Source organism: Tetrao urogallus, assembly GCF_951394365.1.
Source record: "Tetrao urogallus genome assembly, chromosome: 3".
In the NCBI taxonomy this organism is placed as follows: domain Eukaryota; kingdom Metazoa; phylum Chordata; class Aves; order Galliformes; family Phasianidae; genus Tetrao; species Tetrao urogallus.
In genome coordinates, this window is record NC_136815.1 from 38,967,711 (window position 1) to 38,991,692 (window position 23,982).

The 23,982-nt window shown below is 36.0% G+C and overlaps 1 protein-coding gene across 1 annotated transcript; it reads left to right on the top strand.

The window, feature by feature from the left end:
- Nucleotides 1-438: 438 nt before the first annotated feature.
- PCMTD1 (protein-L-isoaspartate (D-aspartate) O-methyltransferase domain containing 1) lies at nucleotides 439-22,987 on the top strand (the record flags this gene model as incomplete). Its single annotated transcript, XM_079533311.1, has 5 exons — nucleotides 439-745; nucleotides 4,755-4,857; nucleotides 16,370-16,541; nucleotides 17,919-18,042; nucleotides 22,617-22,987. 5 exons carry the CDS (start codon nucleotides 439-441, stop codon nucleotides 22,985-22,987), a joined length of 1,077 nt encoding a protein of 358 aa, XP_079389437.1.
- Nucleotides 22,988-23,982: the final 995 nt, after the last annotated feature.

The window sequence follows — 23,982 nt, forward strand, 5'->3', positions numbered from 1 at the left end:
AGTCCAAAGCTGGTTGGCCCCACAAATGTAGTAATGGGTGAGAGTCTCTCAGTACTTTTTTGCAGTCCATATAAACTCTAGTGCTTGCTAATGTAGACAGACAGTGAAATATTAAAGTTAAGCTGAAAACCATTGGATTGTGTTGACACAAATCTGAAGGGCAGATGTTTTTTTTGACCGAGTGTGATGTCCAACTATAATAGTTCTCTAAGTGATCCAGTGCAAACAGTGTTTCATTACCCTCTAATAACGGTTGATTTATTTTTCTAAAAACTCAAGTTATATAAATTTATCTTTTTTTTTTTTTTTCCCCTTAGGATTCATTTGTGATGTGCTTTTGAAAGAACAACAAAGGATCTGTTACATACTAAATGCTTTTGAGAAAACTCTCCTCCTGATGTATTTTGCAAACTAATTGAATCACCATAGAAATTCAGCATGGGAGGAGCTGTGAGTGCTGGAGAAGACAATGATGACTTAATTGATAACTTGAAAGAAGCTCAATATATCCGCACTGAGAGTGTGGAGCAAGCCTTCAGAGCAATTGATCGTGGTGATTATTATCTGGAAGGATACAGGGACAATGCTTATAAAGACTTGGCCTGGAAGCATGGAAATATACACTTGTCAGCACCTTGCATTTATTCTGAAGTCATGGAAGCTCTGAAGCTTCAGCCTGGATTATCTTTTCTAAATCTGGGTAGTGGAACCGGGTATTTGAGTACAATGGTGGGATTAATATTAGGTAACTTTGAAAATATTTATTTTAATACATTGCCACTGCATATTATTAGAATATTATACAAGCCTTGTAGAACTTGCACTTCTTAAAAGTAATAATAATGACACACAAAACTGGATTTTTGATGTATGTTTTTTACAATATTGTATGTTATCTGCAGGCTGTAGGTAAACTGTTATCTACAGATGCTTCTGTCCACTGGTATTTCACAGAGTGTTTTGGAGGAAGTTCTGCTTGTATTTTTTGTAGCATAGAATTTTAATATGAGAGGAAACAACCTTTCATTGCTCAGAAGAGAAAAGCATAGAGGAACAACCTGAGGGCTAAAGTTCTAGTTTGCATATGTACCATATTTATGCCATTTATGGAAGAAATATAAATTATGTTGCCTCATGACTCTTGAAGAAACTTAATTGAAAATTAAGTCTCCATCCATGTGCAAACAACCTACCTTTAGAAGAAAAAATGCTTTAATTTTCTAACCTCAATATGATACTTAGAATACAAAGCATTTATGCTAAGAATTGTTTTTATTTTACATATGAATTTCATTATATTACTACTTACTTTAGTACACAGTTCTTACAGGTGCAATTTTAGTGACTATTAAACGAATGTTATTTGTTGAAGAAAGCCTTCTAGCAGTTTGGGCATTTTGTTGCATGTGTTGATAGACACACAAATCTGAAATGTGAGGAGCTGGTTTGATTTCAGTTTTTATCATTCATTCTCACTTAAAAAAGAAATTATCCCTAATACGTACGTAACAAACTTCATTTGTTGGCATCTCTGGCAGTGTATTTTGTTCCTGTTAATAAATGCAGTGGCAAAGGTACTGTTCCCTTGTAGAAACAGAAATTATGTTCATTAACATGTAAAAATTTAAACTGAAGATACCTGCTTTGGAGGGTGTTTCTGTTTAATATGAGTTATTATGAGTTAAGTTCTGTGCTAAGAATACCTGTGTAATAGTATTCATACATTTCCCTGCTCTGTGTAAAGCTTTGTTCTTTCAGTATTCTTCCTGAGCTGTGATGTTCAAGATGTTATGTATATTGCACTTGTATTGATGTACTTGACCTTTTTTTTAAATGGTGTTTGGTTACCTGTTGAATGCTCCTTCACTAGACCCTATCAAGCAGAGTTCTTGTCTTTCAGAATATTATATGTGGGATTTAAAAAAAAAAAAAAAAAAAAAAAAAAAAAAAAAAGACTTGTCTTTGAGCATTAGATGGGCTGACAGCCCCCTAAGGAACACAGTTAAGCTACAGCTGTTCCTTGTTTCCAACTCAGGTGCTGATATATCCTTAGTAGTGCTGAGGAGCCTGGAGCAGTAGCTGTTCAGCTACATTTGGAAGCAAGCTTCTCATGTTTCCATAGTACTTCATTTTCTTATTTTCTGCTCCCATTGATAAGATCACTAATTATGTATAATAATTCTTCCTTATTTTAGTGTTTTAAACGATGGAGTAAAGGAGTAGAAACAAATATGCTTCTGATAAATACGTATGTTGCTCCAAAAGTAGTACATCCTACTTATTTCCATAGAAACTACAACAGATACAAAGAGCACAATCAAGCTACTCGATAGAGCAAATAGTGGCAAAACACTATTTTTCAATGTGGTCATCACCATTAGCTATGCATTTTTGCCAGTGATGAATGAGAGTTTGCATGCAGTGCTCTCAGTCTGTACCAACAGAGATGACCTGTCACCACTGCTGAAATGCACCACCCACCACCTCACTGTGCTCATATCCACTGTTTGGTCTCCATAAACATTGAACAAGTATCAGTGAATGTCAGTGGAAGCCATTTTTTCACTATGAAGGAGTTCAGTGATGCACCTTTGCTTCATATGCACTTCCATGTCAGACTGCTCCTCTGCTGCTATCCGTCTCACAGCAACAAAGCAGAGCATTGGTGGGAAGGTTCAGTCTCTGACATAACACTGATATCTGCCTCTGTCATTGTGGGCCAACATAATAAAATGGGAGGTGTTACTTTTGGAGCTGACCTTGTGTATGTATATTTAAAAGCCCACCTGTTTTTAAACAGTTTTCAGTGTACAGTGTGAATAGTAACAGGGAACCATGTGTTCTTTGACAGTAGGTGGGTATCTTCCAATTTGATAATGTAGTGGGTATGTTTTTGCCATGCTGTCAGCATCAAAATGAGATTAAATTAGCAAGTGATTTTGGAAGTGGTATACGCTACACTGCTAAGTATAGTGGTGTGTGAAGAAGAAAACTTCCAAATAGATTAGATTAACTGTTGATGCTATTAAAATACATAATTCAAACTAGATGGTGGAATTATATTTCAGCAGTTGAATTCTGCTGAAAGAGAATTCAGTCTGGAGAGTAACAGAGAAGTTGGTTTCTGGTTTTTAAAATGAGTGACTCCTTGGCATCTGCAAATTTACTAATGAAAGAATAGAATCTACTTGTATTTCTGTTCAAATTATGGGTAATATGGTATATTACAACATGACATTATGTTGCATTTGCAGATTTGAGACTGTTGGGGCATTTACAGTTCCTTAGTTTTTTTTTTTTTCTTCAAAATTGAGTATTGTAAGGACTGAGTAATTTTGGGACCGGAGGCATCAATGTGTTTTTTTTATTTTATGAGACTAAAGGCGTGGCAATTATAATAGGAGAAAGCATGCGTTGGATGCTGCTGCATGTTACAAGACTGTACCTATGCTGGTTAGGAATGTGGTAGGCTACTATTGTGCAAAGGACCATTAAATGGTCTGCACCTATGCTGATTAGTAATGTGGTAGGTTATTATTGTGCAAGGGAGCATTAAATAAATATCACAAAAGATACCGTAAGAGGTATCTTTTATAATACGATGGCTGATAAATTTAAATAGATGTGGCTGTCAGCAGGAGGTATGTGTTTTCACAAGTTGAAAGATCTATCTACCTCTTGATTGACCTTAGAGAGGTCTCATGAGCAGAGCATATAGCTTGGTTTTATTTTATCTGGTATGATGTGTTATGTTAAGAACTGTCATTAGTAATCACTTTAGTGATGTATAGTAGGTTTTGGTATGTTGGAGAAAAGGTTCTTTTAGCAACTGTTTTTTGTAATTAGTGTCTTAAGAAAACTATTTCTTTGGAATAATATCTTTGAGCTAAATACTTAAGCAAGGTTTAGAATTATAGATTATACAAATTTAATTTTTTTCTAATATTATTGATATTTGCTTGCTTTTTTTTTCTCTTCTCTCTCCTTTTTCCAGTTGTGTTCTAGTGACTAAAGTATCTGGGTTATTGACTATATATTAAATATAGAATCATCACAGTGAATGTGACTGATTCAGACACTTTCCTGATGTAGAAAATAGTCATAATAGTGTCTCATGATTTCTTCTTGTTCCTGGAAATTAGCTTTAACTTCTAGCATGCAAATGAACTTGGAAATGTACTTGGGTTTGATTGCAGGATCAATCAGTGCTGCAGCTGTAGTAGTATTGTGATGAATGAACATAATGTGGCCAGTTGCCACGTTCTAGGTGGAAGTTAAATGCTATCTGAGTAAAACAGGAGCAGACTTCTGCAAAATAGAGCAGATGTAATTGTGGGAATATAATACAAAATCTCTGAATTGTCAGAAACTAAGAAAACGTTTCAAAATTTGAAGAACACAGTATGAACTAAATCATAATTATTGTTGTCTTCCAACTAAATAATTTGTTGAAAAGGAAGTTGTTCAGTCTGTAGTAAGTCAAGCTTTTCTGCATCCTTACGATGAAAAATTAGTTATATAAAACTGTTTTGCTGCAATTCTATTGCTGTTCTTTATATTTTTTTTCCATCCTTTGACTTTTTACCTTGTTTTGTTTCCTCTTAACCATCCATAATACAGATACAAAAATATCTTTGCCTAGTGTGTTTGAAGAATTCAGTGTTTACGTGATGTTAATACTTTCACAGGCAAAAGTACAGTTTTGTTCTATGTGAGTGAGCTGTGACTAAAAAAACTGCTGTTTTTATTTACAGGACCTTTTGGGATAAATCATGGAATAGAGCTTCATTCAGATGTGGTAGAATATGCCAAGGAAAAATTGGAGAGCTTCATAAAATATAGTGATAGCTTTGATAAGTAAGTATCTCATTTCTCTGGTTCACTTTGCAGCAGCTTTTTATTCTAACTGACCACATCATTGCTCGTAAACTTAGAGAGGGAAGTAGAAGAATGGCATCACACATGGCAAACGGTATTTGTTACTGCAACATAGAACTTCAGTTTCTCGGTCTAGTTCACAAGGTAAGTTAAGGCTTAGGAAAGAAGGCTTTGAAGTGTGACACTATTCTTGCTGTGTAGTACTTCACAAAATTGATCTTGCTGCATTTTGGGAATGCGTGTACATGCACACGTGTATATACTACATGTACATGCATATATACATGACGTACTATGCAGATGTCTTTTACAGTGCAATTTGTATCTGTTAAGTCAGTTCTTATTATGTAATTGGACATCTTTTGGTACGCAGTTAACTTCTAATTTGCATCTGTTGGTCTCAATGTCTGATTGTATTTGTTTATTACCTGAAGAGGTGGACTTAAGAGTCTCCATCTGCGCTCAGGCACCACCTGCTCTTCCTGATTTATCTCAGTTTTATAAGGCTTTGAACCTTACTGGTTTGACTTCCTCAACCATTTTTTTCATTAGTTTATAAGTTGTCCATAAGAATGCAGAACTTGGGCCTCTCTGCCCTTTCAAAATGGAAAACTGTGTTCCAGCTAGGTCTATTATGTGTAAAAACTCTTCATGGATAATAATTTCTCTACCAGTAATTGTAAGGTAGCTGCTGGAAATTCAGAAGAATGTTTTAAATTGTATTGATAGCATAAGAATTGCATGTCCTTACCCATCTTCTTTTGCTCAGAGGGGAGCAGAGAAAATTCTTTTTATCCTCTTGCCTTTGTAATATCTTTTAAGAACTACTGTGCATTTGATTTTCTTAGTTGGAACTCCATCTAGTTTTTCCTTACACCAATCTTCTAGAATTTTCATCTGACAACAGACCATCCTTTTTCTTCTTTTACATAAAAGAAGGCTCTTATACTTGAAGTAGAGTCATCGTAGAGCTAGCTGTACTTAATTGTATTCAGTTCTGTACTTCTAGCATTAACTAGATTATTTTAGTTGTTTAGTTGGAAGAATGTTGGAGGGACACAGAGCTAAAAGTGTGTCATGTTTTAGTATGTATATATTACTATCATCGCCTCAAATTTAATACATACTTTTACTGTTAGCTGATATTAATACAGAAGTGAGATCTGTGATCACTTATGATCATCATTAGTACTACATTAATTGCTCTTTTAAGTAAGATGCAACTGCCTGCTAATGAATTCCTGTGTGCGCCTGTATTCCTGTATATGTATTCTGACACACAGAGGGTTGACTTGGACTGAAAAGTCTTGCCAGTTTGGTAATTAATACTTTTGCATACATAGATGAGGAGAAGTTGAATTGGAGGGGAAGCAAAGAAGTACACCGTTGTTAAACAAAATCAATCTGATTGATTTATGTGAATAAATACCAGAAATGTATGGTTTGTATTTAAAAATTTGCAAGTACCGGGAGAAAAGAACTAATCCCAGTGTTGCTAAATTTGGCATAACTGAATGTGTGCACATGTACTGTTGGAAGGAAGGAAGTGAGTATGTGTAATACGAGATGTAAGTATTCTCAAAGCAGAAGAAATGTATTTTCTGCTAATGTAGAGATCAGCTCTGGAGACAATATTCTAAATTATGCGTTATGTACACTGATAGCTAAGCTGGTTTTTAGTTATATAGTGCTATAGAGAGGAGGAGTCAAAAAAGATTAGTGAATATAATTTATGCTTTCACTAATTTACATGTACATCACTTGGCATATACTTTTTAATAATCTACAACAGAAAAAATATAAAGCACTGGCTATGGAAGCATTCTCCTCACCAACCTAACAAACGTGTCTCTTTAATTTTTCTTGCATAAATCTACTTGACAATAACTGAACTGCTGTTCACGTAATACTGATTGACTGCTTGGGTTTTGGATTTAGTGGAAGGTTTTGTAACTCCTTGTCTGAATAGTTAATTATGGTTAACTGTATTTTAATATAGTTACTGAAGATGGCACGTTTTTCTTCTGATTGACTGGCTCATTTATGTTTATATATAATATTTTCTGTATATATTTATATCAAATATATACAGTATGTCTTCACTTTCAGTCTGCCTCTTAATGTACTCTAGGTCAGTAAAGCTAGTTTTGATTATTATTTCAGGAAATTTTTCCTGAATTTCGGCTTGTAAAAGAAATATATGAAATATACTTACTGAAAGTTGTGTGGACTTCTCCTTCTGAACTTAACTACTGATTTGATTTGCTTAATACATGGAGGAAAGATCTTCTGTCAAAAAGAACTTGGAAGGTGTGCAGTGTCTGCCTACTGTTGAACACTGGTGTATATCTAGAAGACATACATACTGTTTGAAATCTGATTTTGTCTGTTAGACTGGTATGAATGAAGCTGATTGTCTCAATGAATGTATGCATGTTTTGAGGAAAAATATCTTACACCTGTGATCAGCTTCTAAGGAGGTTCATAGGGTATAGAAGGAATACAGAGAGCACATGTAATTGAGATCTGCAGATGGGAATTCTGCGAAACCCTTCTTCCCTTTCTGTGTTCTTCAGTGGATAATATTCTGCAGTCTGATCTGAGTATTTGAAGAAGTCTCTTTCTTAAACAAAAGTAAAAGGGCTTTTACCTTAAATGTAGATCCTTCAAAATCTTCAGCTTGGATCCTAAATAAATGCTTTAATTTTGTTTGTCGTGTTCTTTCACTTGAAGCAGTAGACCTTTATCTTTGCATTTGACTTGCAGCATGGAGCTGGGTTATGATGATTTACTTCTTCTCCTGATGAAACAAGATGTTTTGATGCCACTTTTCATAGGGAATGATACAGCATTGTGTGATATAATAATGCTTTTTTATGGTTCCTGATAAAAATGTTGTTTAAATGTAATTACATGTGGGTTTTTTTAATGATTGGGGTAGGTACTTGATGAAAGTCTGGTAGCAGTGTAAAAGTAACGAGGTAATAAAGAATCTGAGATACTCTTTGTTTAAAGGGCAGTTTATCCTTCTATTAGTTGTCTGTTGAACTGTTCATTAGAGGAAAAGCTTTTAATACAGTTGTTTCAGAAAGACAAATAATTTCAGTAAGCACTTGTATCTGTATCCATATCCCACCAATCTTTTAAAAATACTTTTTGTCTGAATTGAGATGGAGTTGTTTCTTGTGAGAGGTAAAATACTGCCTTGGTTTTATTTAGTATATATTTTCTAGTAGAAACAGGGGAGATTTGCCATCGTCTGGAAGTATTGTTATGATTGAGGTGCAAAAGATTTTAGGTGTAGATTAAATGAAATACTCTTGAGTTGAAAGTGTATATATATGACTCTCTTTTGTACTTTAAACCTTGAGTAGGGAATGCATGCCATTTAAGGGGAAAAAAAAAATATTCCTTAAGAAGGCTATCTGAAACACATTGTGCAAGTACCAGGCCCCACTTCACCTGTTTTTATTGAAGGGGAATGTGTTGTCTTTTCTGCTCCCAGTCAACTTCTAGACCTAGAATATCCAGCTTGGAGAGAGAGACACAGGGCAAGGCTAGGTTGCCCATCTTCTAGCACCCTATCAAAAACCAAACCTGGGTAAGCTGAAGTCCCTGATGTGAAAGAATCACCAAACCTTCTCAAGATCAAAAGAAACCACTTCAATGGTAAGTTGCAAGAACCCTAGTACTACTTCTGGTATAACTGTTATGGGTTAAGCTTCTTTCTGAAGTCCTATAAGAAAATTATTGGCATTGAAAAATGGCTTAATTTTCCAACAAAGTATTTATTTGTCTTTGTTGAAATTCAGGGCTTCTGTAGAACACTGCAAGCTCACTTTCATAAAAGTAGAGTTGAAGTTGAAAGTTCCTTGTATATGCTCAAAGAAAAACCATTCTTTGCTGTTCAGCTGGATAATGATAGCAATAAAAATCTGTGCAGGAAAAGTAACCTGTCTCAAAGCCCCTTGGTAGCCTTTCCAGTTCATATTTTACTTTTAACTTGTTCTTAGATTTGGTTAGTGGAAATTTTGTGCTTTTTTTTATTGCTCTAGCTAGAAAAACATATGAAAGTAAGAAGTTCAGAGGGATTCTTTGACACTGGAAATTAACATTTTCAAAAAAAAAATCTGCTTTTGAAATGTCTCTTTTTCAGCTAGAGGTATTAAAGAGAAATAATATACATAAACATCATAAGCCAGGAGGCTCCAAAAGTGGCAGTTGAGTTTACTGCTTTCTAGAAAGAAAAGAAAACTGTTTTGAAAGTGTTTGAGAGTTGGAGCAATCTGTATTCTTGCTATCTCTAAGCACATACAAAATCTTTTAGAAATAAGACAAATTCTGTGGTGGACACTACCTTCTTTGGAAATCTGCAGTTGCTGCAAGTTTTTATAGTATTAAGAGCATTTGTTATTACATTAAAGTAGTTGAGAAAAACAGCAATGGATTGTTGCTACCAAATCAAATCTATAGCTTCACAAAAACTCTTAGTATAGAATATGACAATCTTAAATCTATAAAACTACCTTTTCTGCTTCAGTACCAAAAAAAAAAAAAAAAAAAAAAAAGCAAATACTTTTGTCTACAGAAACAACAAACTGTTTCTGAGGGGACTTGTATCCATGGATTTACTAGGGTCCTGGTGACAGAGTGAGGTGATGAGACATTTTTTCACCTCCTCCTTTTTTAGGAGTGCAGGTTTCTTAAACTTCACTGTGGAATTGATTTAAAATATATATATTCCTTCAGTGTACTACTTTGCTTTTATCATCAAGATTTTAGATGTAGTACCTAATGAAGTTTAAGTTTGTTAACTAGTGCTGAAGAGAGAGTAAGGTTAGTCATAGTATTTTTAAGGTCCAGCATTCTAACTTTTCTTTATAAATAAGAGCAGTGTTTTTTCACATGTTTCAGTGAAGCTGATGGCTATTAGAAATTATAAACAAGCAAAGGTAGCTGAAGTTGCCCAATAGAAGCACAAAAGCAGTTTTATTCTAAAGCTGAGATAACAAATAGAAGTGAAGCTGTAATGCATTTCCCACTGGCCTACAACATTACCTGGATGAGAAAAATGATCAGGAAAAAAATATTGCATAAAAATTTAGTCAGCACTGCTTCTGGCTATTTTACTAATCTTAATAAAATCCCCATTATTGCAATTGTATGTAAGGGGCTTAAAAGCTGCTACTGTAGATAGTAACAACTGTTTTGTTATAGAAGTTTTTATACTTTTGTTTCTGTTTATTCTAATGTTCAAAGAGTACATGCAGGATGTCCCAATAAGTGAAATGCATGTAACTTTTCAGGGAAGCATGCTAGCAGGCCATAAGAATGCATTTATACATGAGCCATACTTGTTAAGAGCTTTAATAAATACATAAGTAAGGCAGAATGAAAATAGAGAAAAATACAAAAAACAAACAAACAAACAAAAAAAAAAAAACAACCAAGGAAAAAAACTTGCTCTCTTGTCATTCTGTTGTTCCATTTTTAATAATTGTTCTTAGTATCTAATGTAGTTCTTAGTGATAGGATCCTAAATGAACATCACCACCAGGATAGAATATGGGAAATATTTATTGAGAAATGTGAAAATTTATTCCTATACTCTGCAGTATATTAGAAGCATCTTTAAATCTGGTTGTTACTTGATCTAGAGTACTTTTGCAGTAAAGTAAGGTGAAAAAAGCTAACAAGCCATTCTGTGAATGTTGTGCATTGCTGTGGCATGGTATACAGAAAGTCATGTTTCACCTTCAACTGTAGTTTTCACAGAATATAAGACTTATGTCAGTTTAAAAAATGAAATGGATTAAACAATCTGGAAGTTTCTTTAAAGTTTCTTTCTGGCTTTAGGTATACTTGGAGTAAGATTAGTAAATTATGGAATTGTTTTATACAGAAGAAGCCCTGAGAGTATTGTTCTTTTAACAAAAATGAATATGAGTTGGAACTTCCTAGATTATTTGTAGCTCTTCATTCTCTGAGGATAATCACAGGAAATACTTATTTTTCAGTTTCTATAGATGTGTTTTAAAAGAAAAGGATGGTTTTTGTGGTGGTCAAGATGGTTTAGAAGATCCTTGCCCATCCTAAGGCATCTTTTAGCTGAAAATAATGGATTTAAGGGAAGTTTGATTTGAAGTTAACTTTGTGTACTCTTCTTTTAATTCCCTACTGTTGGTGAATATGTTTTAAAACACAAATTTTCCGTGGAAAAATTGTTCCAATGTAGTATCAGCATAGTTCAAATGGCTTGCTGTAACAACTTGGCAGTCTTCTCATTGAACAGCAGTTCTTCATGCTGTAAGTTTATTTGTTTTGATCCCCTTGCCCCCTCTGTCAGTAATAAAAATATGCATTATAGTTTATTTTATTTTTCCCTTTTTGGACCTGCTGAGAGGGTTACTGTGTATTTTATTTTATTAAAGAGCCTTCTGGACTGTTAGAGGGGAGAACAGCTTGATGACACTTGTCCCCTTTTGTATGGGTTTGAGTTGATTGAACACAAGGAAATGATTGTGGATGGCAAACCAGCGTCCTAAATTTATACTGAAAGGGTTTTTCTTTCTGTAAGGACTGAGCACCAAGCTGAGACAGAAGTGCAATAAAATAGGCAGAATATTAGATGGTATCCTTGTATGAATTTTAGTGGTTAAGGAGAAGTGTAAAATGTAGCTGGAGAAATGCTGACTTTAAGAACTGCTTTTTCTCTGTGCAAAAGACAAATGTCAGCAGTTCAAATAGTTCCCCAGTATTTTTATAAGCATCTTACAACACGTTTCACTGTTCGCTTTAAACACGAATCTGTGGATTTTAAAAGTTGCTTTTTATTCAAAGTATGTGATTTTATGGCCAATTTTATTAAACTTGAACTTGATTCCTTAGAAATGAACATCTCTTAAAACACAACTCCTTACCTCTAGTTTGATCTTGAAGAGATGTCAGGGTTAATAATGCACTACATCCATGAAGGCTGTATAGGCAGGAGAGCTTAGCCCTTGAGGGATGCTGTACTCCTCAGAGCTGGAAGTAATTGGAAATTAGATTGTCTGGGTAGGTTATATGATAGGAACTACCAATGAATTACCTTGGGGAAAAAAACTTAGTAGGATTACTAGTGTTTACATATTTTGTTACCACATGAATACTAGATTGGTGGATATGGATACAAGAGCAAATAATTTCAGTCTTAGTTCTTCGCTAAAAAATGTTTTTTTTTTTTTTTTTTTTTTTTTTTTTAAATGGAAGCTCATTTTATCCCGATAATAGTGTTTCTTTGTGTTGATACCTGTGGAGATTCTTAAAAGAATGTGTGTAGTAATGAACTATTCCTTACTTATTTTCTTAATGTGCTGTGATGAAGACAAAAACACTCTTTAAATCTTACAGGTAATTTTTGATACTTACCTGAAAGAAAAGTGCTGTGCCTGTATTGAATCTGTAAAACTTTAGTGCTGGGGGGGATGGACATGAAATGCCTATCCTTGAGGGACAAGGCAGAAAGGACAGAATCAGGTTAACACACTTCAGGTACTTGAAACTGCTTTACTATCTTGGTCCACTGCTAAACAAGTTCTGTATGAAATTAAATTTATCCTATGGCAAATGTTCATTCATACACAGGAACACAGTCAGTGTGTTATCTGTACTAGAAACTCTTAACTTCTTTTCTTTTGGCTGTTTTCTTGTAAGCAAAATACCAGATTCAACTGAAGAACTGGATGTGATTCAAACATCTATATGTTTTTTCTAGTTCTTTAGTCTCAGGTTTTTTGGTTTTTTTTGGCTTCTAATCTATGGAAAAAAAAAATAAATCATGTTTTCCAGATATAATTGTACCCTAACTGTGATCAACAAAATGTAAATAAAACCTGCTGTTTCTTAAGTTGTTTTCATAGTTCCATTTCAAATTGGTAACCAAGTGAAATATTACCCCTCCTTGATTGGTAGCTTATGTATTTGCCAGTACTGCATGTTAAGGCACTAAACCATTTCTTTTCAACAAAGTCATTACTGTAATAAAAATAACTCAGTGTAACACAGAAGGAAGTTGAGTATCTGATCTGTTTTCATATCCTGGAGGTAATGGTATTGAAATTACCTCATTGGATGTAGTATCATCAGGGACTGATGGAATTTGGATTTAAGATTAAATTCCATTGTAAAACAGTGTGATTGATGCTGTTTTCTTACGTTAAAACTAACAAGCTTAATATACTGTTGGTAGATATTATTCTCATTTAATTGCTAAAACTTGTGTTGAACTTTAAGATCATTCCCTGATCAGATGGTCAGAGGCTTATACTTCAGTGAAGTAGAGCTTAACCTTGCTCATTTTGGAAATGGATTGGGAAAGTCAGTGATACAAATCCTATACATTGTATTTTAGTCTTTTGGAAGTTAATTACTTATTACTAGATTACATAGATACCACAAAATGATACATTTATTTGTCAGTTTTCTGATTCTGAGATGTGTGTATAGTTTTGTGGTAACAGTCAAAGATTCAGGGGGTGAGCAAGGAGTCTTCATTTCTTCAGTGATGAAGGTTTACTTGGAGTGCAGAGGAAGAACTGAGTTCTGTTGTTTTACAACTTAACTAAATTTGAGAATTCCATAATGCTCTAAATATGAACCTCATATGCATTTTTATTTCTTGTGTTTTGACACTGTTTATATCATAAAACACAAAGCAGGTAATTCTGCAGGCAGCTTGAATGAACGGCACTGGTTTTTGAACTCAAGTGCTACTTTGACTAGATACAGCTTAAAATCTTTTCCATCCATTTACTCCTACCCTTATATAGACTTCTGGGTAGAAAGATGTGTATGGCAGTTCTATTACTATGTGATATAAATGGGCAGTCAGCGTACTACTGTAGGTGTTACTGCATTGCCAAGTGAGCTGAGTCCCTTGTTTTCCATCTGAAATAAACTGAAAAGATGTCTTTCTGAGTTGCATGTACTCTAGTTAAGACTACTGTGAGAAATGAGTCTTTCAGGAAGCTCTTACTTTTGACAAATAGATTTTAAACTAGCTGGAGCTACTGGAGTGAAGAAGATCATTTTTGAAGTAGTAGGCCTAACCACTATCTCTCTGTCTTGGTAATAAGCCTTATGTCTCCACAAATTTGTATTAACATAGTCCAGCCTTAGTTTAACGCACCAATAGGCAGACATAGTCTCTAGTGCTTAGCCTGTCTTGATTCTTACAGGTGTAATGGGAAACTTATTCATTGTTGTTCTTGTGTACTTTTGACTGCAAGCTGTAGAGCTAAATGAGAAATTCTTTCCAGCTTTTATTGTATTTGTAGGTCTCTATATATAGCGTATATTTCGTCTGGGAAACATTTTGTATTTTTTTGTCTTGTCTTTGCTTTCTTGGGAATTTTGTGTTTCTGTTTTAAGAGGGTGCTTCCAGTAGAAGCATTTTGGGAATATCTGGTAGTAAGATTTTGGAGGAGCATTTTGAGTAACAGTGTTAGGAAAGTTGTCGGGTTATGCAACATCAGTCTGTCTTCTGTTGTTCTAAGTATATAACTTAGAGCCAGTGACTGTTTGCTATCTAACGTGGCATTTCAGAGGAGTGCCCTATTACTCACCTCTGGTTTTTATTGTACTTTTGAAGCCCACAACGGTACTTTGCTTAAATTTTCAAGTTAAATCAGTGTGATGATGCTTTACTTCAGCTGTAGACAACCTGAAATTAAAACTGTACGTTGAGCTGTCTGACTTCTGCTAAATGTTGAAAAATATGTGATCCCCCATGCACTTAAGAGATCATTTCACTGAAGAAATAATCAGTGCTTTGGGTTTCATTTTCTTCTGAGCATTTAACCTTGCCAAATGTATTTGTAGATATTTCTTCCTTTTTTTTTTTTTTTTTTTTTAAATTACTTCAGAAATTACTTAAACCACAGTTCATTTTTGCTGCCTGCTTGTGTGCAGTTGGCTGCACTCCCCACCTGCCACCTTCCTTTTTTTTAATCTGTCAGTATTGATTGTAGCTTTCACTTCTTCCATTGGTCTTGGATGAGGAAACAACAGCATGGACTGTCAGCCACATTGAGCACATAAGGCAGTTGCAATAGTTAGTAAGGTATTCTGGAGTCTATATGTGACTAGTCAAAGAAAGAATTGAATTATTTTCAAGGTCGTGCACCCTATCTTGAAAACAAAGTGCTTCAAGCAAAAACATAGCTTAATAAAAGACTAATTTGTGAATGGTAGGGTTGATAGGGGAGTCAGCTAAGCCTTATAGGCAGTGTCAGGTTTCCGTGTAACTGAGATGATTATTTGCATGTCAGGTGTTGTACTGGGATTGCCTACTGAAAGCCAAATCAAAATAATTTTTGAATGTAAGCTGTAAAGCTCATAAGATGGCTCTATGCATTCAAAGAAGTATTTAGAAAGAGCAAGTTATTCATTCTGAGATGAAGTTGAGAGGCATTAAATTTGGTACTGCCAGATGACACTTGTTAACTACTTCTGTAGTTTTAAAGTTTTTCCAAGAAAATCATAAATCCTTTCTGTGAGCACATGTGTAACATCTCTTCTTGAAATGAGGGTGGAGAAGGAGGTTTTTGACTGAATGTTGTTGGTGTGTGTGTGTTGGAGAGGGGGTTTGTGTGTTTTTTCACTGTTTTTTAATACAAATATATGAATTACATTATGATGCATGAACATCTTAACCAGAGACTTGCTGCAAAGATGTGAAATATGTCAGAAAATATCTCTGTAATGGCGAACGTATGCAACTTTGGCAATAAAGCTCTACAGTGTGCACCTTTTGCTATTTTATGCAGTGTCAGGAGAACTTAGTCTTTGCAACTTCTGCTTTATACTTAAGCCCACTCAGAAGCAGTTATGTGACTTTCATTTGCTTAAGAAAACTAGAACAGATGTTTCTCAGAATTAATCTCTTTTTTTTTTTTCTTGCTTTGTGTGTGGTCAAAACTTTTCTATTAAATTTTATTTTTGAGAAAAACAGAGTGTTCTCAAAATGGAAGGTGGGAGATGTAGAGGAAAATGATTCTTAAAATAACCTATATTTCCTCTTTTAAAAGAGAGAGGGAAGGTATTGGGAATTGGACTGTTTCAACATTTATACAATATATAACCAAATATTCCACAATTAACATCTGTCTGCTTTAAAGGGACCTGACTGCATGCCTTGTCCAGAGAAACATCACAAGTCTGCTTACTCTTAAGAAGCCTGGTGTTTCTTTCAGGCTTTTTTGTTTTTATGTGATGCACTCGCTAACTTTAAAAAAAAAAATAAATTTAATCCTTCATTGAGCAGAAACAGCACATTGTTTTCTGTTTAATATTGCTGTGTTTAATGCCGATTGTTAAAATGTGTGCTAATCTTTCTTTTCTTTACGTAAGGAAGATAGTAAAAATATTTTTGTTTTTAACTGGACTGGCTTTTCTCAAGAAAGCTGATTTTATTTTAAAATGCCTCCTCTTTTTGTTTTCTTCTCCTCAGATTTGAGTTCTGTGAACCTGCCTTTGTGGTTGGTAACTGTTTGGAAATAGCCTCAGACAGTCATCAGTATGACCGGATTTACTGTGGAGCTGGAGTCCAGAAAGACCATGAAAACTACATGAAAATTTTATTGAAAGTCGGAGGCATTTTAGTAATGCCTATAGAAGATCAGGTGACTTAATGACAATTTCCCCTTGCTATCATATAGTATGAAAAATACATAATTTAAGAAATGTTTTAACATGTATAGTTGACAGAGTTGAACATTAACTGTTGTTGTCATTACTCAGTGTATTACTGCAATTCAGCAGGTGTTTTTGCAATGCAGTCTTGAAATTGTTTTCCTTTAAATGATGGGAAACTGTCAATATCCTGTTTATCTGTGATAAAACTGTTTTGTCTTCCATGAAGCTAGTACTCCATTCTTAAATATTTTAAGTATACTATGCTAGTCCTAGTACTGCCTTGAAATCCTTGCCACACATCTTCAGCTAATACTTTAACACAACATAAATCACTCTCTGAAACAGGAGAATTGATTTTATGTTTGTAATTAAAGGTAGGAGAAATGAAAAAGAGTGGAGGAAAAGACTTATTTCCAGCAATTTTCAGTATTGCTTTTTTTGTGTTAGATTAGACTTTTTCCAGACAGGTGTATTATTTTAATAATACTTCACACTGTTATCACTTTTCATCCTTAGATCTCAAAAGGCCTTACAAAGGTAAGTATTATTCTCCCTGTTTTGCTGATAGGGAACCAGGGAGCAAAAAACTGATTTATGTGGATGCTCTCTTGAATGTAGATAATTACTAAATTATTTGCTGGTAAGCTTGCTGGTTACCTTCCAAAAATAACTATATGTTTACTTTCTCAGAATATCCAAGTGATTTAAATGTGGTCTGTGTCATTGAGTTATATAAATACTAGAGAAAGTATTTATTGGACTAAGATACTATCAACTGAGATTGATTGCATATCTCAAAGGTAGTCTGGGTAGCAAAATTAAAACTGTCGTTAGGTCTGTCTTATGTACAGATAGTTAGCACACTAGAGACTGTAAGACATAAGGAGATGCTAAAAGATCTGGGTTCCTCTAACCTGGAAAGAAGGGAGAAAAACGGGGGGGGGAAAAAAAAGTAACAAAGCCAATCACAGACAAAGCACTCGGCTACAGAACATCTTATTATTTGATTCCTGGGGCATTTATGTGGTAGGCAGGAGTCAATTTTTGCAGATGCACAGGGAATTTAAATAAAAATGTTGTAGTTGTAGTAACAGTATTCTGCCTTGATAGAGGGAAAACCTTAGGACTTCATTTTCCAGTTGCATCTCTCCCCACTGCAGAATAGCCTTCTTCAGAACTCCAGTGACAGAAAAATATTTCTAGGAATATGGAAGTGCTGGCTATTTAGAGAACAACCTTTACAAATTAATTTTAAAGTTAATCAAAATTGCACTGTTTGAACATCAGCCTGAATTGTATTGAGTATGACAAAACTGTAACCACTGATTTTTTTTTTTTTTTTTTTTGTTGTTGTTCTTATGCAGCTAACACAAATCTTGAGGACGGGACAGAACACATGGGAAAGTAAAAATATCCTTGCTGTTTCATTTGCCCCACTAGTGCAACCAAACAGAAATGACAATGGCAAACATGATACTGTGGGACTGCGTAAGTGTCACTTATACTGGCTCCCTTTGGTTTGGTGGGTTCTAATAGTGCTTGCTGGTGTTACTCTAGAAGAGGAGAGGCTATCCTTTACATATGTGTGACGGAATAGGAGCATAGAACCTCACATAGTGGCAGCTCACTGATAGTTTGTGCTGCTGGCTATGGTGTATTGCTGCACAATCAACATCTCAGATTAAAATGGTGCATTGTTTCCAGCTTACTTTGCCAGACTTCTTTTCCTTTTGGATTCAGCTTCTTTTCCAATGAAATACATCTAAAATACTGAGATAATACTAGGTTTATCAAAAGTACTGATGTTCAGACAATCTCACAGTGGAAAAAAAAAATTCCTCTTCTCTCTCCCCTCTGGAAATGGAAGGAACTGGTTTACATTGCAGCTATGGTACTGCAGAAGTTTAATAGCTGAGTTGTCCTTATGTCTGAAGCTGATGATTCTCACTGTCTTTAGTAGTCTCTTATATGGGCTTTCTGTGTGACTACACAAAACTTCAGTTAGATTAGGAAGGGCATTTAGACAGTCTCTGAAAGCATAGCTGTTGCAGAGATAAGATGATAGCATGATGAGGAAAAAAAAATAAAGGCTGGGAAAGGTACAGAGATGAAAATTTCTGCTACCACAGACGAAGCTAGGAGTAGTATTACATAGGACTTCAGTGGCACCCAGGAATTTAAATAAAGCCAGCGAAGAAACTAGACAATAACAGTTTTCTCCTGCTTTGTTCTGTTAACGTAAGACCAATGTGGACTAATTCTCTTGTAGTATTTACATGCCTCTTGCTTCTATGCACAGTTTTAAATGCAAAACAGAGAAAAGCCATTCAGAAGTCTAGGATGCCATATAAGGTTGCATCCGTTGTAACTACTGATCTGATTATTAATTTTGAAGTATATGTAAGCTTGTGAAGAATGGTTCCTTACTAAAAATCATAGAAACATAGAATGGTTTGGGTTGGAAGGGACCTTTTAGATCATCTAGTTTCAATCCCTCTGCTATAGGCAGGGGACACCTCCCTCTAAACCAGATTCTCAGAGTCCCATCTAACCTGGCCTTGAATGCTTCCAGGGAGGAGGCATCCACAGCCTCCTTGAGCAACCTGTTCCAGTGTGTCACCACTCTTACAGTGAAGGATTTCTTCCCCGTATCTGCTATAAATCTACCCTCTTCCAGTTTAAAACCATTTCCCCTTATCCTGTTGTGACATGACTTCTTCAGGTACTGGAAGGCTGCTATAAGGTCTCCAAGGGGCCTTCTCTTGTCTAGGCTGAAAAGCCTCAGCTCCTCCTCAGGGGGAAAGTGTGCTAGCCCTCTGATTATCTTCATGTCCCTCCCCTGGACCTGCTCCAGCAACTCCATGTCCTTCTTGTGTCAGCAGTTCCAGAACTGGATGCAAAACTCCAGGGGGGGTATAATAAAAGCAGAGTAGAGGAGCAGAATCATCTTCCTTGACCTGCTGATCACACTTCTCTTGATGCAGTGCAGGACACAGTTCGCCTTCTGGGTTGCAAGTGCACATAGCCAGCTCATGATGAATCTTTAATCAACTGACACTCCCAAATTCTTCTCCTCACGGCTACTCTCAAGCCATTCTCTGCCCATCCTTATCTGTGTTTGAGATTGCCCCAAACCTTGCACTTAGCCTTGTTGAACTTCATGAGATTGGTGTGGACTCGACACTCAAGCCTGCTGAGGGAGCATCTCTTCTCACCTGCACCACTCAGGTTGGTGTTGTCTGCAAACTTGCTGTGCATGTATTTGATTCTACTGTCCATGCTGCCTATAGAGATGTTAAATAACACCAGTCCAGAAACGAATCCCTGACAAACGTCACTGGTATCCACTTGGACATTGAGTCTTTGACCAGAACTGTGAGTGCAAACATCAAGTCAGTTCCCTTGTCCAGTGAGTGGTTCATCATTCAAATCCATTTTTCTCCAATTTGTCTACTGGGATGCCATGCAGGACAGTGTCAAATGCTTTGCACAAGCGGAGGTAGATGAGATCAGTTGCTCTTCCTTTATTCAGTGGTGCTGTAACTCCATCATGAAAGGCCACCAAGCTTATCAGGCTTGACTTGTCCTCAGTGAAGCTGTGTTGGTTACCAACATTCACCTTATCTATTTTTCCCATGTGCTTCAGTAGGGCTTTTAAGAGGATCTACTCCATGGTCTTGCAAGGTCTAACTGGCCTATAGTTCCCTGGATCTTATTTTTTTTCCCTTCTTGAAAATGGGGGTTATGTTTCCCCTTTTGCAGTCAGTGGGATCTTCACCAGACTGTCATGAACTTTCAAATGTGATGGATGGCAGCTTCATCTGCCACTTCCCTCAGAATCTGTGGGTGGGTCTCATTGGGTCCTTTGGACTTGTGGACTTTGTCCCGTTGATCTTGTAAGAGACCAACTTAAGAATTTGAGAGTTCTCTATTACCATTCTCATATTACGAATTCGAACAGTATATACCGGTAGCATTTAGAAGTGAGCTGCAGTACAGTAAAGGTGTTTCTTATAAGTAGTTTAAAAGAATACTCTTAAAATGACTGTGCAGTTAGAAGAGAAAGAAGGGAATAACATACAAATATGCTATTACCTTGCCACTACCATCTAATTATAAATGCATTAGGAAATTGAAGTTGCCCTGTGAAATGAAATCAGCAAGGTAATGCTTCTCACGTTGTCTTTTTACTGTTGGCTACAACTGCAATCGGTATTGCCAGTATTAAGCATCTTTTTGGTCTCAAATTTTAATAACTAGCATGGAGTTTAAGTCAGTGGAAAAAAAAATATTTAGTTGGAAATTCATTGAGTGTTTTTAAGCTGGATCTGTATTGGCAATGTTTTCATAAAATTTATTTCCTCATTATGCTCATTTCCTCCTTTGCAGTAGTATCCATAAATTTTATACTATTTTTATGTAGGAACAAAAATGAGAAAGTTGAACAAGTGACAGGTTTGGCTGATGTAGTATCATAGACTTGCCAATATTTCCCACAAACCTATGTCTGTCAGTACAACATCTAAACGTTTCTTGAATACCTCCAGCGATGGTGAATCTTCCAGTCTGTTCCAGCACCTCACCACTCTTGGGAAAGTATTTCCTGATGTCCAACATGAATCTCCCCTGGAGAAACTTGAGGCCACCCACGAGCCTCCTCTTCTTCAGACTGAACAATCCCAACACCCTCAGCCTCATAAGGCTTGTGCTCCAGACCCCTTCCCATCTTCATTGTCCTTCCTCTGAACACTCTCCATGGCCTCAGTGTCTTTCTTGTAGTGAGGGCTCAAAACTAAATACGGTACTCAAGGTGCAGCCTCACCAGGTCTGAGCAGAGAGGGATGATCACTTCCTTGCTCCTACTGGCAACACTATTTCTGATACAAGCCAGGATGCCATTGGCCTTCTTGGCCACCTGGGCACACTGCTGGTTTGTGTTCAACTGAGCATCAAGCAGTACTCCCAGGTCCGTTTCCTGTACATTGTCTTTCAGCTACTCTACCTCAAGCTGTAGAGTTGCTTGGGGTTGTTGTGACCAAAGTGCAGGACCTGGCACTTATTCAACTTTATTCAACCTGGTCTTATTCAACTTTAATCCCACTGGTGTCAGCCCAGCTTATCTAGATCCCTCTGTAGGGCCTTGGTATCCCCAGGCAGGTCTTCCTCCCATTTTAGTGTCATCTGCAGACTTACTGAGGGTGCACTCAGTGCCCTCATCCAGGTCACCAGTAAAGGTACTGAACAGAATATGCTCCAGTACTGACTCCTGGGGAACACCACTTATGACTGGTTGCCAGCTGCATGTGATTCCATCTATCACCATGCTCTGGGCCTGGCCATCCAGACAGTTCTGTACCTTTTATTGCTTTGTTTGCCTTGGAATTACTTGGCAACGGGTCATACTGGGCATGTTATCCAACAGCCTGGCAATGCTTAATCATCATTTACTTACTGCAAAATATGAGGCTTTTGACTTTTTGTTACTTTTTTTTGTTGTTGTTGTTCAGAAACTTTGGTGCCTTTTCTGCTACAAAGATAAGGGTGGCTTACTTGGTCAGCTGTGATCTTGACATTGTGATCATTTGGGTTTAGCAGGAAGTATTTTGTGTAGAAGAGAGAAGGAAGAAAAGCACTTGCCTAAACCAGTGTGTCATGGTAGGGGAAATGTTCCAAACAGCAGGAGATGGTAGGAACAGTAGGTCCCAAGGCATGCCATATTTGAAGTGTGCTGTCTAAAATCAATTTTTAAATAGTTGATATTCACTTGCACATCTGTCCAAAGATCTCTTAATAGCTTGGACTGTGTGTTTTCTCTGAAAGAATAATCATATTCCAGAAGCCATCCTCAGTCCAAATCTGAGTATGTCTGGAGTAAGAGATGTTTTTCAGTAGAGAATATGCTACAGGGTTTGTCGGGAACCCTCACTCTTCTCATTTCATTTGTGTATTTCATCATGTGCTAAAATTTCATTTGTTCTTAAACATGAATCGCACTGTCTTGCAACTAATGTTTTTGTTAGAGGGACATTCTGCTTACTGAGTATAACTCTCTTTCCTTTTAGCTCCCTGTGCTGTTAGGAATCTTCAGGACCTCGCTCGAATATATATCAGACGCACCCTTAGAAACTTCATAAATGAGGAGATGAAAGCTAAAGGCATTGCTCAGAAGGCTCCCCCTAAACGAAAACGCAGGCGATGTCGTAGACGCAGGATTAACACCTACGTGTTTGTTGGTAATCAACTCATTCCTCAGCCTCTAGATAGTGAAGAAGATGAAAGAATGGAAGATGATAACAAAGAGGAGGAAGATAAAGATCACAGTGAGGCCTTGAAGCCAGAAGAGCCTCCTCGAAATCTATTGAGAGAGAAAATCATGAGTCTACCATTACCTGAATCTTTAAAAGCATACTTGACCTATTACAGAGAGAAGTAACTTGTTTTAAGTAGAAGTAATGCCTACTGATAGTTCCTTTATTCTTGAAAATGTAGCATTTATTAAGAAATAGGTGGACAAATTATTATTAGTCTTTCATCAAGACTGAAGTACAGCGATAAATCATAACTTTATCTTTGCTACAAGGAAGACTTGCATTCAACAGTAAAATCCCTTTTTAAAAATCTATTTTTCTTTAAATTTTGAAAATGCTGTTTTAACTCTGATAGAAATATATATTCCATTATGCAGCACTAATCAATATTTTGCATGGTATGTCTTTTTGATCCCTAACAGATTTGTATTGATAATAGGATGAGTGAAATTTTATATCTGCTAAATAATTGTTAAACACGTGCATCCGACTTGAGCAGTTTGTCTGTATTTATTATTAGGGAACATTTTAAACATGCAGACACTTATCCTCTAATGTCAGTACCAGACCCTTTAAAAAGTTAATTTTACTATGGCTTTGTTGCAATCATTATTACTATGTTGGTATAAATGTATTCCAACAACACAAGTGCAATAAATGTGTACAGACACTGAATTAGCTGGCTTTAATGAAATATGAAAGTGCAAGTTCTGAAACGTCAGGTGACCCTACTACTTCTGCATTTATCTTTTGCCAAAAGATCTTGAGAAAAGTAACAGCTTATCCCAGAGCCTTAAAGAAACATCATATTGAATGAAAAGGAAAGCAATGCTTACTTCAGCTCTGCTTATACTTAACTCCATTGTATGCTTTCAGTATTTTAACTAGAGGCACTTCCTCACTTGCGAGATGTTTAGGACAGTACTTTTTGTTTATTTCTGCAGCTCATGGCATTGAGACATAATGTTTTGTAATACAAGATTGTACTTTAGATTTGTCATCTGTATTTACTGCTTTTAAGTAGAGGTAGAACTTCAACAAAATTTAGTTTGTATTGCTTATTGAAATAGTTATTATAGTAAAAGTTAGAATTTGTTTGGCAAATGCACTTTAGTAAGTA